This window comes from Lactuca saligna, chromosome 9 (assembly GCF_052625555.1).
Source record: "Lactuca saligna cultivar CGN05327 chromosome 9, ASM5262555v1, whole genome shotgun sequence".
Taxonomy (NCBI): Eukaryota; Viridiplantae; Streptophyta; class Magnoliopsida; order Asterales; family Asteraceae; genus Lactuca; species Lactuca saligna.
This window is the reverse complement of record NC_136425.1, coordinates 5,626,592-5,641,215: the sequence shown is the minus strand read 5'-3', so window position 1 is coordinate 5,641,215 and position 14,624 is coordinate 5,626,592. Positions and strand designations below refer to the sequence as shown.

At 30.6% G+C, this 14,624-nt stretch overlaps 2 protein-coding genes across 2 annotated transcripts; both read left to right on the top strand.

Moving 5' to 3' along the window:
- The first annotated feature begins 336 nt into the window (after positions 1 to 336).
- LOC145017290 (FCS-Like Zinc finger 8-like) lies at positions 337 to 2,258 on the top strand. Its single transcript, XM_078975347.1, has 2 exons — positions 337 to 1,453; positions 1,861 to 2,258. The coding sequence occupies exons 1-2, from the start codon at positions 696 to 698 to the stop codon at positions 1,931 to 1,933; spliced, it is 831 nt and encodes a 276-aa protein (XP_078831473.1). The 5' UTR covers positions 337 to 695; the 3' UTR covers positions 1,934 to 2,258.
- A 6,469-nt stretch (positions 2,259 to 8,727) lies between these two features.
- On the top strand, positions 8,728 to 11,217 carry LOC145015949 (protein FAR1-RELATED SEQUENCE 5-like). Its single transcript, XM_078974415.1, has 6 exons — positions 8,728 to 9,392; positions 9,505 to 9,700; positions 9,880 to 10,087; positions 10,385 to 10,449; positions 10,597 to 10,721; positions 10,839 to 11,217. Exons 1-6 carry the CDS (start codon positions 8,728 to 8,730, stop codon positions 11,215 to 11,217), a joined length of 1,638 nt encoding a protein of 545 aa, XP_078830541.1.
- Positions 11,218 to 14,624: the final 3,407 nt, after the last annotated feature.

The following is a 14,624-nucleotide window of genomic DNA, read 5'->3' as shown; positions in this document are numbered from 1 at the left end:
ATTATAATAATCTTCTCAATAGTGATTTTATTTATTATTTGATTATGATTTTTTATTTTGAAATTTTATTTTAAAAAATTATTAATATTTAAACTTTGATATATTTTTTTTAATCAACTCGTATAATAAACGAGTTTCACGAAAATAAATGAAACAAACCTTTTGATGGGGTGGACAGGACGAAGGATTTAGATTAAAAAGTTTTTTTTTTTAATCTTTTTTTTATTTTTTATATTAAAATCAAATTTTCCCTTTTACGAATGACCAAAATTACGGTTACCTTTATTTTTGATTTGTTATCATTGATTATCTTATTTATATATTATTTTATAGAATATCAATTTCAAAACGACACTCTCTTTCTCTTTTTTTTCTTTCTCTCTCCTTATCTTCTCTTGAAATTCCCCAATCCATGACAACCAAAGGAAAACCTCTCTCTCTCTGATGCTAATTGTGTCGCCATTTTCGAAGAGTAGAGATTAAATGGGGAGATTGAATCTCAGAAAATCTAATCTCAATTTTGTCACCAACACCTGGGTGTTGATTCGAATCACTTCTTGTTTTTCTTGATTTCTCATTCTCCTTTTGGACAGCAAATTCTTGAGGGTTTTTTGATTCCACTAACACTTTGTAATCTGTCAATCTCTTTCTTCATTTTGTTTTTCTCTTAATTCTGTTAGGAGATTTTAGTTTCCATGTTAGTGATGCTGAGGAACAGATCCAGAGCTGTAACAAAACAATCACCGATCATGGCGGATCACCAACCTTCGTCTCTTTCACCCCCTACTCCACAGAACCCGACCCGATCTATTTCATCTTTTCTTGGTTCTCCAAGGTTCTTCAATGGTGCATTCTTGCCTAAAAATCTTTCACCGACCTCCATTCTTGACACCAACAAACAGTTAATCAATTTTCCCGGCAACCCATTTGGGTTCAGTAAAAACCCAGAAAAAGCCACAAAGGTCGTTGAAAAAAAACACCCATCTGAGAAAGTTGGTTCTGAAGGAATTGCTCTTGCTCTTGTTCTCATTCAAGAAAACTCTAATGACAATATTTGTAAACCTAGTACCACTAGCCGAAAAGTTCTGCTTGGATCAAAGTTAAAAATTAAAATCCCAGAACCATTTCCAAACGGGTCACCCGAATCGCCCGGTGATTTTGGGATCAAGACCCGAAATTCTCAGTTTTCAGCCGGTCCGACTCCAACTGGATTCGGATCGCCGAGATTTTTTACAGGTCCTTTGTCTTTGAGTGAGATGGAGCTCTCAGAGGAGTATACTCGAGTGATCTCACATGGGCCTAACCCGAAAACGACCCATATTTATGATAATTGTGTTGTGGAGAGCTGCTGCGGTATTCGGGTCGGATCAGAAGTGCCATTGGAGAGTTTTGTAAGCTTCTGTAACACCTGCAAGAAAAATCTTGAAGAAGGCAGTGACATTTTCATGTACAGGTTAATACTGCCAATCTTGAATTCTACCTGTAATTAACTTTTGAGATATCTTTATTTTGATTCATAGCAATCAGTTGTGATTATTCCAAATTTAGTTGGTGTTTGGATTTGGGTTTCGATAGTGAACATGATTGATACGATAATCAGACTATAAAGTCAAATAATAAAGGCGATAATAATCTTTATGGGGTCAATTGCATAGTTAAATTGTTATTATGATTTATGCTCTTGTATTTTATTCTTAGTATCTAATTTTTATTGTTCGATATCATGTAGTGACTTTTTAAATGAAATTCTAATACATTTTTATGTAATTCTTTTTTTCAAGAATATGTTTTTCTAAAGAGTTATTGGTGAATCTCGATCATGGGTACTGAAGTATGTGAATTATTGTGTGTGTTAAACAGGGGTGAGAAAGCTTTTTGCAGTGAAGAATGCAGATGCCAAGAAATGGTTTTGGACGGATTAATGAACTCATAGCAGTTATGTCAAATTACCATTATGGTGTCCCCAAATTCCATTCTTCACTTCTTCACAACTTTGACCGTGATGAGAGAGAGAGGGGTATTGCGGTCCAATGTTAAATAAACGTATGGGTTTTTGTTTGTTTGTAAGATGTGTTTAGAAGTAGGTGGTGAAATTTTGGTTTTTCTTTTGTTGTTTTTATTTTAAAATTGTTATTTTTTTCTTTTTACCAATTTTAGTATCCTCTTCTCTTTAGGGAGATAAGAGATAATTTTATATAATGTAGAAAAAAAAATTTAAATAAATCAAAGAGATGTCCAAATGATGTTTATAGCTTTTATATGGCTTTCCTTGAAATCATATGTCTGTTTTTTTTTTTTTTTTTTTCTGCATCGTCATCATTTTCCTTAATTTCTTTTTCCTCACCTAAATCCAATAAATAGGTGGAGGCTTTTCTCATTATTTGTTTTTTATTTTTTTAAATAAAATTAATTTATTTTTATGATTTATAATTTTTAAACTAATAATAAACATAAAATTTAATTAAAAAGAAAATACATTTCATTAATTAAAATAAAAATTACAATAAACCTAAGATTTTAAAAAGTAGAATATTAAAAAAAACACAAACAAAAAATCAAAAAAACCAACAACTTATGAAAAATATTTTTTTATAATTTTTTCCTTCTTCTTCATCACGAGCTCAAAAGCCGGTTTCGAGAGATCGTCGATGTTCCGTCAGAACTTCGTATCCTCCATTTCTTGTCTCTCTGCGCGCTCATTCTTCTTTTTCTTTGTCGAACGTCAAACATTCAGCGAAATTAAAATCATATCGATCAAACGGTACTGTTATTTTTCGTATTCGTCAACGTCCATATTGAAATAAGATGCACCCGAAGAAGTCTATTTTCCCTTCCTCTTTGCTTTGTCCCTACCCATCGGTCGGACAATTTCTTATAGCTCGAGTTCGTCCTCCTCATTTAAATCTAGACCGACCCGAGCATCGTAGGAAGTTGTGTAACCACTAGAGCCCGTTTTTGTTCACTTTGAATGTTGTGCTCCAAAAATAAACTTTTGCTCGTATTTTTTCCATCTAGGACTTTTAACCAATATTTTCCAACAATCATGCCACTTGAATGGTTTTCAGACTTCCTCAAGCTAGAATTGCAAAGCTTCTTGAAGTATTTCTTCATCGCCTTAACCATCTTCATCGCCTTAACCACTTCTTCGTTGAGTTTTTAGGTTGTTGTACAACCCGTTTATTTTTGAAACCCCTTACTATTTCTCGAAACTTCGAATTCATTCGGTGTTTCGTACGGTAGTCGCCACCTTTTCCTAGCTTCTCCCGAAAACTGGTCTAAAATGCGAAGCAAAAAATGATCTCCCGGTTGTGCATTTTCCATATTCGAATCCTAAAAAATGTCAACACAAGCTTCTACCAAAACTAACTCTTATTATGGAAGTCATGGTATCGGCCTTTGTCTTGCTGGTTGTGCGACAACCTCGTACGCTTGTTGTTTTCCTTTGCGTCGTTGTAGGGGTGGTGTGGGTTGAGTTTCGCGAACCATCTCTTCTTCCAAGTCACCCAACTCATCGACAAGTTGAAATTGTTGTTGGGTTTGGGTTTGGGTTTGGGTATGAGTTTAAGGTTGATTTAGTGAATGTTGATCGGGAAAAACAACAAAGTTTGAAAACGTTTCTGGAGTGACATCTGAAACTTGGACCGGTTAATATTGTTTAACATTTTGGTATTGAAATTATAGCGAAGATTGAATGAGAGCATCTAGTTAGGGACGATAAACTCCTTGTGATGATGAATCGATAGCAAAAATGTTTCGAGTCGGTGCTTGAACTCGAAACATGAGTTTTTTTTTTCTCCTTCTATCGGAGGTTGGGGTTTGATTGTTGGGATTCTTTTTTTTTCTTAACAAAATAGAGAAAAATTGATTAAAGGTAAATGGTATGCGTATTTATAGATGTTGTAGAGGCTAAAAAAAATTACAATTTCAATGATATAGCCGTTGGAAATAAAAAAAGAAAAAGAAAAAAAAATACATTTTACCGTTTTTTAACAATCGTATTAAAACAATAATAATAATAAATAAATCTTCCTATCCAACCACCGGTGGAGCGAGAACGCGAAAACCCTTCGCCTCGGCTTCTTCCCGTGCAGCGCTACCCGCATCCACGACGTGGTGTTCATCGGAACGGGAAACACCCCGCGCCTCCTTCCCGCACCAGCTCCGTCCGGCCTTATACATTTGGTTTTACTTAGGTGCTGTTTGTTTTTTTGAAGCAAAAATCCATAAAGTTTGCGGACAACCTCTGCAACCCTTTGCAGTAGAAGATGTGGACCAAACGGCTGTAGACTATAATAAAAAGCGTGTGTGTTTTTTTAACATCTGCATGTTGCTGCAGATATTAAAAAATTAAAATAAACTTATTTTATAATTTAAAAATAGTTTTTAATGCCCAAAATTTAATAATGTATAACATTCCGATAAAAATTTATGATATTGCAGCAAAAATAATGATATTTTCACAAAAAAAATAATGATATTTTAGCATAAAATAATGAACTTTTATATATATATATATATATATATATATATATATATATATATATATATATTTATTATTTATATTCACTATTTACATGTGAATGACAATCATATAGACTAAAAAACTGATTGATATTGTAAGGTATCGTTGTTTTTTCGAAGTGAAAATGAATGAAAAATGTGGACCACCTTTGCAACCCTCTGTAGCGAAAGAGGAGACCAAACGGCTGTAACATGAAATAAAAAGTCTGTTTGTTTTTTAACTTTTGCAGATTGCTGCAATAAGTTAGGTGCTGTTTGTTTTTTCTGAGGCAAAATGTCTGCAGTCTGCGGACCGCATCTGTAGACCTCTGCAGTAGAAGAGGTGGACCAAACGTCTGCAGTCTGAAAAAAGAAGACTGTTTGTTTTTTTAACATCTGCGGGCTATTAAAATAAACTGAAATCTAAATAAACTGATTTTTTAAAACTTCAAAGCGAATTTTTTATATATTTTTACGACTTTATTATAAATATATAACGAATCTAGATCAACTTTTATGTATTATTATATAAAAAATAAAAATAAAAATGGTATTAATTCATATACATATTTGATAAAAACCAACAACTTTGATTGCAAAGTTATAACTAAACATTATAATTAGTGATCAAAGAATTTGATACATAAATAGATGGAAATAAACTTTAATTTTTTCAAATAAATCTATTAAAAACGTACGATAAATATTTTCTCGAGAAATTGATGATACTCTATTAAATAAAGTTTTACAAAATTTTGGCAAAAAAATATAAGAATATATTATGATTTTTTTTTTTCATATTTATATAAACAACTTCAACGACTATTATTATAATAAATTTTTATTTATAAATTTGTTAAAAATATCATGTTTGTATCGTCAAATGTTTTTTTTTAAGTTTTGTAATTTTTTTTTTCATATTGTTTATCATTAATAAAGTTGGAAAAAATATAAATTAAAAAAAAAACTTAAAAAAATAAAGATATATATGTTTTTTTAAGCTAGAAGATGTCTGAAGATGTTAGAAGACTCTGGTCCACATCTGCGCCAAGAAGAGGGCGCGCAGACATTTTTAGGTCTGCAGTCTTCAAAAAAACAAACAGTCTGCGAAGACTAATGTCTGCGCGTGGTCTGCGCGGCGCAGACAGAAGACGTCTCGCAGATCTGCAGACAAAAAACAAACACTACCTTAAAGTAAGTTGTGAAGATGTTTGAAGCAGATGGTCAAGTGTTGTGTCACACAGCACATGCCCATCAGTTTTTAAGTCAGAAGTATTATGAAAAACAAACAAATAGGAATGGCTAAGTGTTGCGCGATGTAACAAGTAAGTGGTTAGAAGTGACTTTTTAGAAGAAAAAAAAAAACAAACAACACTTAAGATTCTTATACTTGATTGTCATTACATTAAATATTAACTATCAAAAAGTTATATATTAACATGTAATTACCTAAAAATCAATCGATGAAGAAAAGTAGTACAATAACATTTCTCTCCTGGTCTCCTCATATAACTCATGTTGTGTTACCTTGTATATTTATCATTTGTGTGAATACTGATAATATATATTACTAAGATCATGTAACCATTAAAAAGGTATGTGTGTACAAATATTCTTTTGAAAGGTAAAAAAGGGTTAATATATAAAATATGGTTTGAAAAGAATATAAAAATAACGTAACTGATTGTTCTATTTGTATATCTATTCAATATATAGCTATAAAATGATGTTGATAAAATTAGTTACGATATGTAAAATAAGACAAAAATGCATATACAAAATTGAGTTTTTTTTTTTTTTTTTTTAAATAAGTAATAAGTGATATATTTTAAAAAAAACTTGATAAACTTATTAAAAAGCTAGTATGAGTAGTTTTTAAAAAAGTTAACCTATAAGCTATTTTTTAGTTACTTGTAAACTAGCCAAACATAACCTTAATAATCAACTTTGATATAGTTATAATGAAAATGATTATGCAAATTTCACTATTTAATCCACAACAAATAGCTGAAATAAAAATAATGTATAACCAAAATTTGATAACTAAGTTATTATTTCAAGCTGCAACACAATCATCAATTGAATTATTAGTTCCCACTTCCCATATGCAATATGCAGATACGTACACCTTCCAAGTCCACAACACTTCGGACCGCCACCACAATTATATACTATATTTTTTAATAACTGATTAAAAGGCAATAAAATATAATAAAATAATAGATGAGGTGTTAGAGTCACGAAAATTATTTGATTACAATGTTGGTTGGGTTAAGGAATCATATCATTATACGATTTGGTGTCCAATAATTCACATTCCAATCAACAATCATACATTTTGAATACTATTTAGAATTAAATATATTAATAAGAAAGTTTACAAGAAAGTAAGGGAAACTAGATTTAGCTTAAATGCTTAATTGCAACAAGAGTGAAGTCCGTCAATTATTAAAAATAAATATTTTTACGTATAAGTTATAACAAAAGAACTTTAGCCGGCGAAAAGCTTCATCTCAGATCGATTTATCTTAAGATAAATATTGATGATTGAAAAATGAGTCCTCACACGACTTATTTAAAACAATAATTATCTTTTCAATATATATATATATATATATATATATATATATATATATATATATATATATATATATATATATATATATATATATATATAGGTTCAATTCATAAAATAAAAAAGATTAAGAATTAGGGAATCATTCTCAGTCAATCATTTATCTAACATGTTCAAATTAAAAAAAATACGTGTGTCCATTTTCATTAAGGGTATCTTTGTAAATTATCAACTTTTTTACATAGAACTTACATGTTCGTGTTATCAGGTTCCAATTTGATGATATCTTTATATCGTTTGAATCGGATATGAGGAATTCATTATTAAGATTATTTTCTTTATATAACTCGTTAGCAATTATACGTTTTCATTCCATTAATCGTGAAGTTTTGCATCTGTGTTTCATTTTTCTACTTCTTTTTCAGCTTCCGATTTGATCAGATATGTATATCGTTTGAATCGGATAGGTCGGAGTTATTTATATAACTCGTTAGCAATTATACGTTTTCATTCAATTAATCGTGAAGTTTCGCATCTGTGTTTCAGTTTTCTACTTCGTTTTGAGTTTCCGATTTTATCAGGTATGTATATCGTTTGAATCGGATAGATCGAAATTCATTATCAAGATTATTGCTTTTTATAATTTATTTTGAATTACGCTTATTATATTCCTTTTGGAGTTGTTTCATCGGAGTTCATTATCAAGATTATCAAGTTTCGAATATGTATTGGAGTTATTTCATCGGATTTTTGTTAAGTAGTTTGAGATATTTATTTCATCAGTTATATCGTTGTAGTTTTTACGTTCTGTACTGAGAGAGATTGCTTAATTACATCATATGATCATATATGATTTAAGTTTCTTTCAGATATTTTGTACGTTGAGGTGAGATATCTTCGAAATTAACCAGGTTTTCATCTTTACGACTTTTTTTGTGAGATATATTCGATAATAAGATTGTTTTTGTTTATTTAGATAGATCATTTGGTGTATTATGTCGAATTCTAGTGTTATTGATGGTGATTTGTATTCTTCTATGAGTGAGAGTGAAGAAGAAGATGTTGAGAACTCATTTTTTGAAGGTATCAGTTATTGAATTATTTTGTTGTTTTTAATTTTATTGATTATCATTTATTTACATATGAATATGTTAATATGAATAAATTGTTGTCTTATTCATATATGAATAAACGTGTGATAATTGTAATTTCAAATTTATTATTATTTTTTTCGTTTTATTCATATATGAATAAGTTATGTTTTATTTACATATGAATATGTTAAAATGAATAAATTGTTGTCTTATTCATATATGAATAAACGTGTATTAATTGTAATTTCGAATTTATTATTTTTTTCGTTTTATTCATATATGAATAAGTTATGTTTTATTTTATATATTTTGAATCCTCATGAATTTTATGTATTCATATATGAATGTTTTTTGTTTTATTTATATGAGTTTTATATATTCATATATATTATTGTTTTATTCATGCATTATTATTTTAAGTGGTGAATCTTCAAGTTCAGTACATGATGCACATATTTTGATGATATAATTGGAGAACATGTCTATAAGCCAGATGTGCCTGCTCAACTTATTCCTTTTAAGGGTTTAATCTTCAAATCATTAAAGTTGGCTATCAAAATGTATTCTGAGTATGCTGAAATTGGTGGTTTTGATGTTAAACTGAGTACACAGTCAAGGTTTGATAACAAGATTATAAAGAAGAAACATGTTATATGTAATCGTGGTGGTAAACAAAGAAAGAAATCTTGTGACACATTAGGTACAAGTGGTGTTAGGAGGAAACGAAATTCAAATTCAAGAGCTATTGGTTGTCAAGCAAAGATTATATTTGAATCTGTGTATGGAACTCCATATTATAAAGTTTTTCAGTTTGATGAACTTCACAACCATCCACTTGAGAAGAGAAGCGATTTAAAAGAGGTGAGACAAATGTCATATTCAGAAAAAGAGTTTATTGTGCATGCTTCCACATCAAAAATAGGTCCAATTATGGCTCATAAGTTGAGGGCAAGTCTGAGAGGTGGGTATGAGTTTGTAAAGCCCAAACTAATTGACTATAAAAATTTAAGGAGAGATATCAACATGGTTATTAGTTATAAAGATGCCCAAATGATAGTAAACACAATGAATGACCGTCGAGCTCACTATCCAAATTACTCATTTGAGTTTAATTGTCAAGATGATGTTTTGGACTGTATGTTTTGGGCTGATGAAATGGAGAAGGCATATTATGCTGAATTTGGTGATGTTATCTACTTTGATGCGACTTTCCGAACAAACAAGTAAGTTATTTTATCTACTTTTGTTTATTTCTTATTCATATATGAATATTTTTATATTCACTTATTAATACATCAAAAATTGACTCTAATGAACATTTTTTTTTTGTGTTAGGTATCGAATGGTTTTTGTTCCATTTACTGCTATTGACCATCATAAAAAATCGGTTACTGTTGGATCTGGGTTGCTAAGCAATGAAAGCATTGAGTCTTACTCTTGGTTGCTTAAAGCATTTCTTAAAACTCATGGGAAAGAACCAACACTTGTTTTAACTGATCAAGATGCTGCAATAAAACAAGCTGTTGAGAATGTGTTTCGTAATTCAAAGCACCGATTATGTATGTGACATATAATGAAAAAGTTGAAAAAAAAGGTATTATTTTAATATATTTCAAATATATTACTTATTAGTATATTCATTTATGAATATTGATTGTTATTTTACTTATTATTATTTATTCATTTATGAATATTTTTGTTTTAATACAGATATCAGATGATTTATTTACAAACACAGACTTTAGAAAAAGGTTTTCGAAGCTTGTTTGGGACATTAATATGAAACCTGATGTTTTTGAGGTGAAGTGGGGTTTGCTTATGAAGGAATTCAATCTTGAAGACACAAGATGGTTTAAGGACATGTTTACAATACGTGATTCATGGATACCTGGATATTTTATTGATATTCCAATGTGTGGTTTGATGAAGACTACATCGAGGTCAGAGAGCATGAATTCATTCTTTAATACATATTCAGAAAGTGGGAACTTACTTTTGAATTTCATGATGAATTACAACACTGCCGTTCAAAAGCAAAGGAATACTTAACGAGAGCTTGATAGGTCATCAAAGAAAGCATCATATAAAATGCAAACACCTCGAGAAATAGAACTGCAAGCATCAAAGGTTTGTACAAGTACATTATTTTTTGAGGTGCAAAAGGAAATATATAAAGCATGTTTTTTCTGTACGTACTCATATGTTGGTATTGAAGATGGTTGGGAAGTTTACATTGTGCAACACAACAACAGTAAATGTGCTTTTAAAAATGAATTTAAGGTAATTTTACTTGTTTTTTTATGAAAAATGTAATAATATTCATATATGAATATGATAATATTCATATATGAATATATGAATATATATGAGTGTTGATATGAGTATTCTTATATGAATGTAAATGTGTAAATTTTGTTTTTGTATCAGGTTGAAATAAAAGCTGAAAAGAAAGAAATAAACTACAGTTGTGAACATTTTAAGTGTATGGGTGTTTTATGCAGACATGCTTTTACAATAATGATGAGATGTGGTGTTAAAGAAATTCCTGGAAGGTACATTTTGAAGAGATGAAGAAAGGATGTGATATCAAGAAATTGTCGTTTTAGTTCTGTTCAATCCGATTCAGGTGATTGTGAGAATGTAAAGCTAGTCAATGATTCATATTATAGTTTTGAATCATGTTTGGATATTGTAAGAGATGACAAAAAGAGATTGGCTTTGTTTGTTGAGAACCAACAAATTTTGTTGAAGGAATTTGAGAGTGATTATATTTCTCCTGGATTGAAAAGCAAGACAGATGGTGAAGTCGTATGTAAGCTTTTGGGTGTTACTATTCCTATTCCAGAAGAGATTAATATTCACATTCCTGAAGTTCAAAGCAATAAAGGTTCTGGAATCAAGAAAAGAATTCCAAGTGCAGGTGAAGTAGCATATGAAAATTCTAAAAAAGAACATAGAATGTGTTCAGGATGTGAAAAGCGAGTTCCACACAATTTACGTACTTGTCCAGAAAGAGTTGGAGCTGCTAAATCAGCAAAAGACAGTTAGGGATTTTTTTTATTCATTTATGAATATATGCAGATAAAAACAATAAACAATAATATTCATGTATGAATAATACACATTTATATTGATATGGTAAATTGATATGTTGATATTTGTTTTTTAAATTACTATACAATAAGTTATATTGATATTGTGAATTATTTATAAATGAATATAAATATGTGAAATTTGTTATACTAATAAATAAGTAATATTTATATATGAACTTTTTTATGTTAATATCTGAACTTTGTTATACTAACATATTACTTTGAACTTATTTATAAATGAATATATCATATTCGTATTCATTTATGAATAAATAAAAATAAATTTTGAAAATATTTGAATATAAAAAAATGACATAAATAAGCAAACTTGTTTCTACTAATAAGTTAGTTATATTCATATATGAAATTTGTTATATTCATATATGAACTTTGTTATACTGACATATTATTCCTAATTTAATCATAAATGAAGATATCATATTCGTATTCATTTATGAATAAACATAAAGAAACTTTGAAAATATTTAAATATAAAAAACTGATAGAAATAAGCGAAGTTGTTTCTATTACATAATCATTCAACACAAGATAATAAAAGTTGTTCATAAGCATTTCACAAAATATTAAAACAATGTTCAACAATATCTAACTGTCACAACTAGAAATTTTGTGTCATGTAATCTATACACTCAAGTTAATGTGAATCAAAACTTAAGAGCATGTGTGATACCTACTATTATGACATCAAAAACTTCAATCAAATACATCCTACAAGTGCTACAAATGGTCATCAAACAATTGGAAACCCTAGAAGTTCTTGTTTAGATTCACTTTGGACTAGGACTTCCTTATTGGACCCAAATGGACCAATAAGCTTCCAATTTGACTATCATGGGCATAGAACCCTAATTGGGCTCTATTTGGACCCACATTAATTTATTTCAACATTTTGGGCCATATTGGGCCTAGAATGAAATGAATTAAAAGCTTTGATCCATGAATAACCTAAACTAGTCCAACAAATATGTAAAAAAATCATACTATATTCTTTTATGTTAAAACTCACCCAAACTAACTCTAATATTGGGCTTAGGGGCAAAAAGCCCAAATTTTCCTTTTCCTTCAAGATTCTCGGCCCAAGGCCCAAGTCCAAGAAGAAGTGGTGAGGAGTTGACTTTGGTTTGCCACCTCATTATTGTCTTTTGGATTTCCATGCAACATATCACATACCTCCATGCAAGTATCACTTCAAAGATCACTTCTTCTTTTCCCTCCTTCACTCTCGGCCATCTCAAACACACACACATCTCACAAACTCTCTCAAGAACACTCAAGAAAACTTCCTCCCTCTCCACTCAAAGATCTCGAAATTTAAGAAACTTTCAAGAGGATATTACCACAAACTCTTCATCTAAGGTAAGATTATGCTTGGATCTATGACTTAGGTTCTTTTTGTTATCAAAATCTTTTCCTAATCCATGCAAAAATCGTGATCTTACCTCTTTGAAGCATACCAAACTCGAGATCTTCAAGAAAAGGGTGCTAAGGCCAAAAATCACCAAGTTTTCTTCCATCTTTTCTTCAAAAACCGAAATCACACCCTAAGGTGAGCTTCATACCCCCTATTTTCTGTTTTTATGAGTTTTGTGGGGGGGGGGGGGGAATACAAGTGAAAGTGTAGATCTATATATGTTTTGTATGCCTTGTATGATTTCTATGCTTATATGTGTGTTTTTGTGTGTTATAATGTTGGATCTAGCCTTAAAACCCTTAAAAACCGAGATATACTTATGATTAATGATACTAGCATCAAATATATTTCTACATACAAAGTGATCCAAGGAAAATAGCTAAATGGCTTAATAACATTTTATTTGGGCTAAAAACTCAATTTTTGGACATAAAATGTTAAAAATATAAAGTTAAAGGGCCCAAAATGTCATATCACGAATTCTGATGGATGAGGAGTGTCAAAACAGTTTCAATGAAATATTTTCTGAAAATATACTCATTTGGAGGATTAAAGATATAAATTTCAAGCTTAATGGGCTAAAAATGACAATTTCGGCCCAATAGGGCACATTATGCGAAATTTTCTGTTTTGGAGGGCCAAAACTGTGTTTTTCTGTAAAACAGTGGACTACTAAGGTTCCAAGTACTTTTCAAAGGTTTAAAATGCTTTTCAAATTTAAAAAGGACCAAAGTTGCAAAAATTTTCCAATTTGGGCCAAAATTGTAAAAACTGTGAAAAAGAGGGGCTATAACCGAGAAAACTGCAATTTCAAGGACTTAAACTGTTTTCAATGAAAAATATGCTGAAAAATATTAATCTCAATAATTTTTGGTGTTAAAATGTCAAGAAAAATGATTTAAGGACCGAACCGGAAAGTTATTTAATTAGAGGGTTGAAAAGAGTAAATTTTACAAACAATGAGGGGCTGAAAACAGAAAACTTTCAAGGCTAATTCAATGCATGCAACTTGATCAAATATTGGCACCGCAACTACCTACGTAATACAATACACAACAATACCAAAAATCGTTGTTAAACGAATTGATTCGGTCTCGAATCAATAACAATCCGAAAATACTAACATGACGATAACTCGATTCATACACGAAAACATTTGGTAATTCAATATACACGTGAGAGTGCACAGACGTCTACGCACCATCTTTGGGCCCCAAAGTGTAAAATCTTGTTTGTTGGGCCTAGCTAGCCCAATGACCTGATCTTAAGGCCCGAAGACTTCTACCTTACGAGTTGTTGGGTCTTACATGATCTAACACAGCGTAAAAGGACTTTCAATGGCTTTTATACTATTGGTCCCCAAGGGTCCTATGGTATTGCTAGTAAAGTCGGTATTTCATGCGAGGCGGGTCAAGGGCCCCTCGTACCCTTTTTTTTTTTATTTTTTTTTTTTATCCCCAACCGGTTAATGGAGTCATCGGGGTCTTCGTGTCCTCTTTCTCTTCGGATGTGGGATTACTCGGAGTCAGGGCGGTTGGATAACGTGATTAGTACGGACGACGCCTACGGGATCGTTAGTATAGTTATAAACTGATCGTTTGTGTAACGCTTGTTTATAGCAATTAATCATGCGCAAAAATAATCCGACGTTGCTTGGAATTAATGACTTCACGCGTTACAATGGTTTTATTTTAACTTCATGGAATTCAAAGAATTTGGAAAACATCGGGTTTTCCTAGGGTTTTTCAATACATACAGTTTCGAAATGTACACAAGTTTAATGAACACTTTTTTTTTCACAACTATAGAAACAAACAAGCATACTTATGGATCTTCACAAACTTTTTCAGAAACTCTTTTTTTCTAGAAAATATCGGATTTTCTGGTGGTTTTCAAAATAATACAAAACATTGCTTTTCAAATACCGC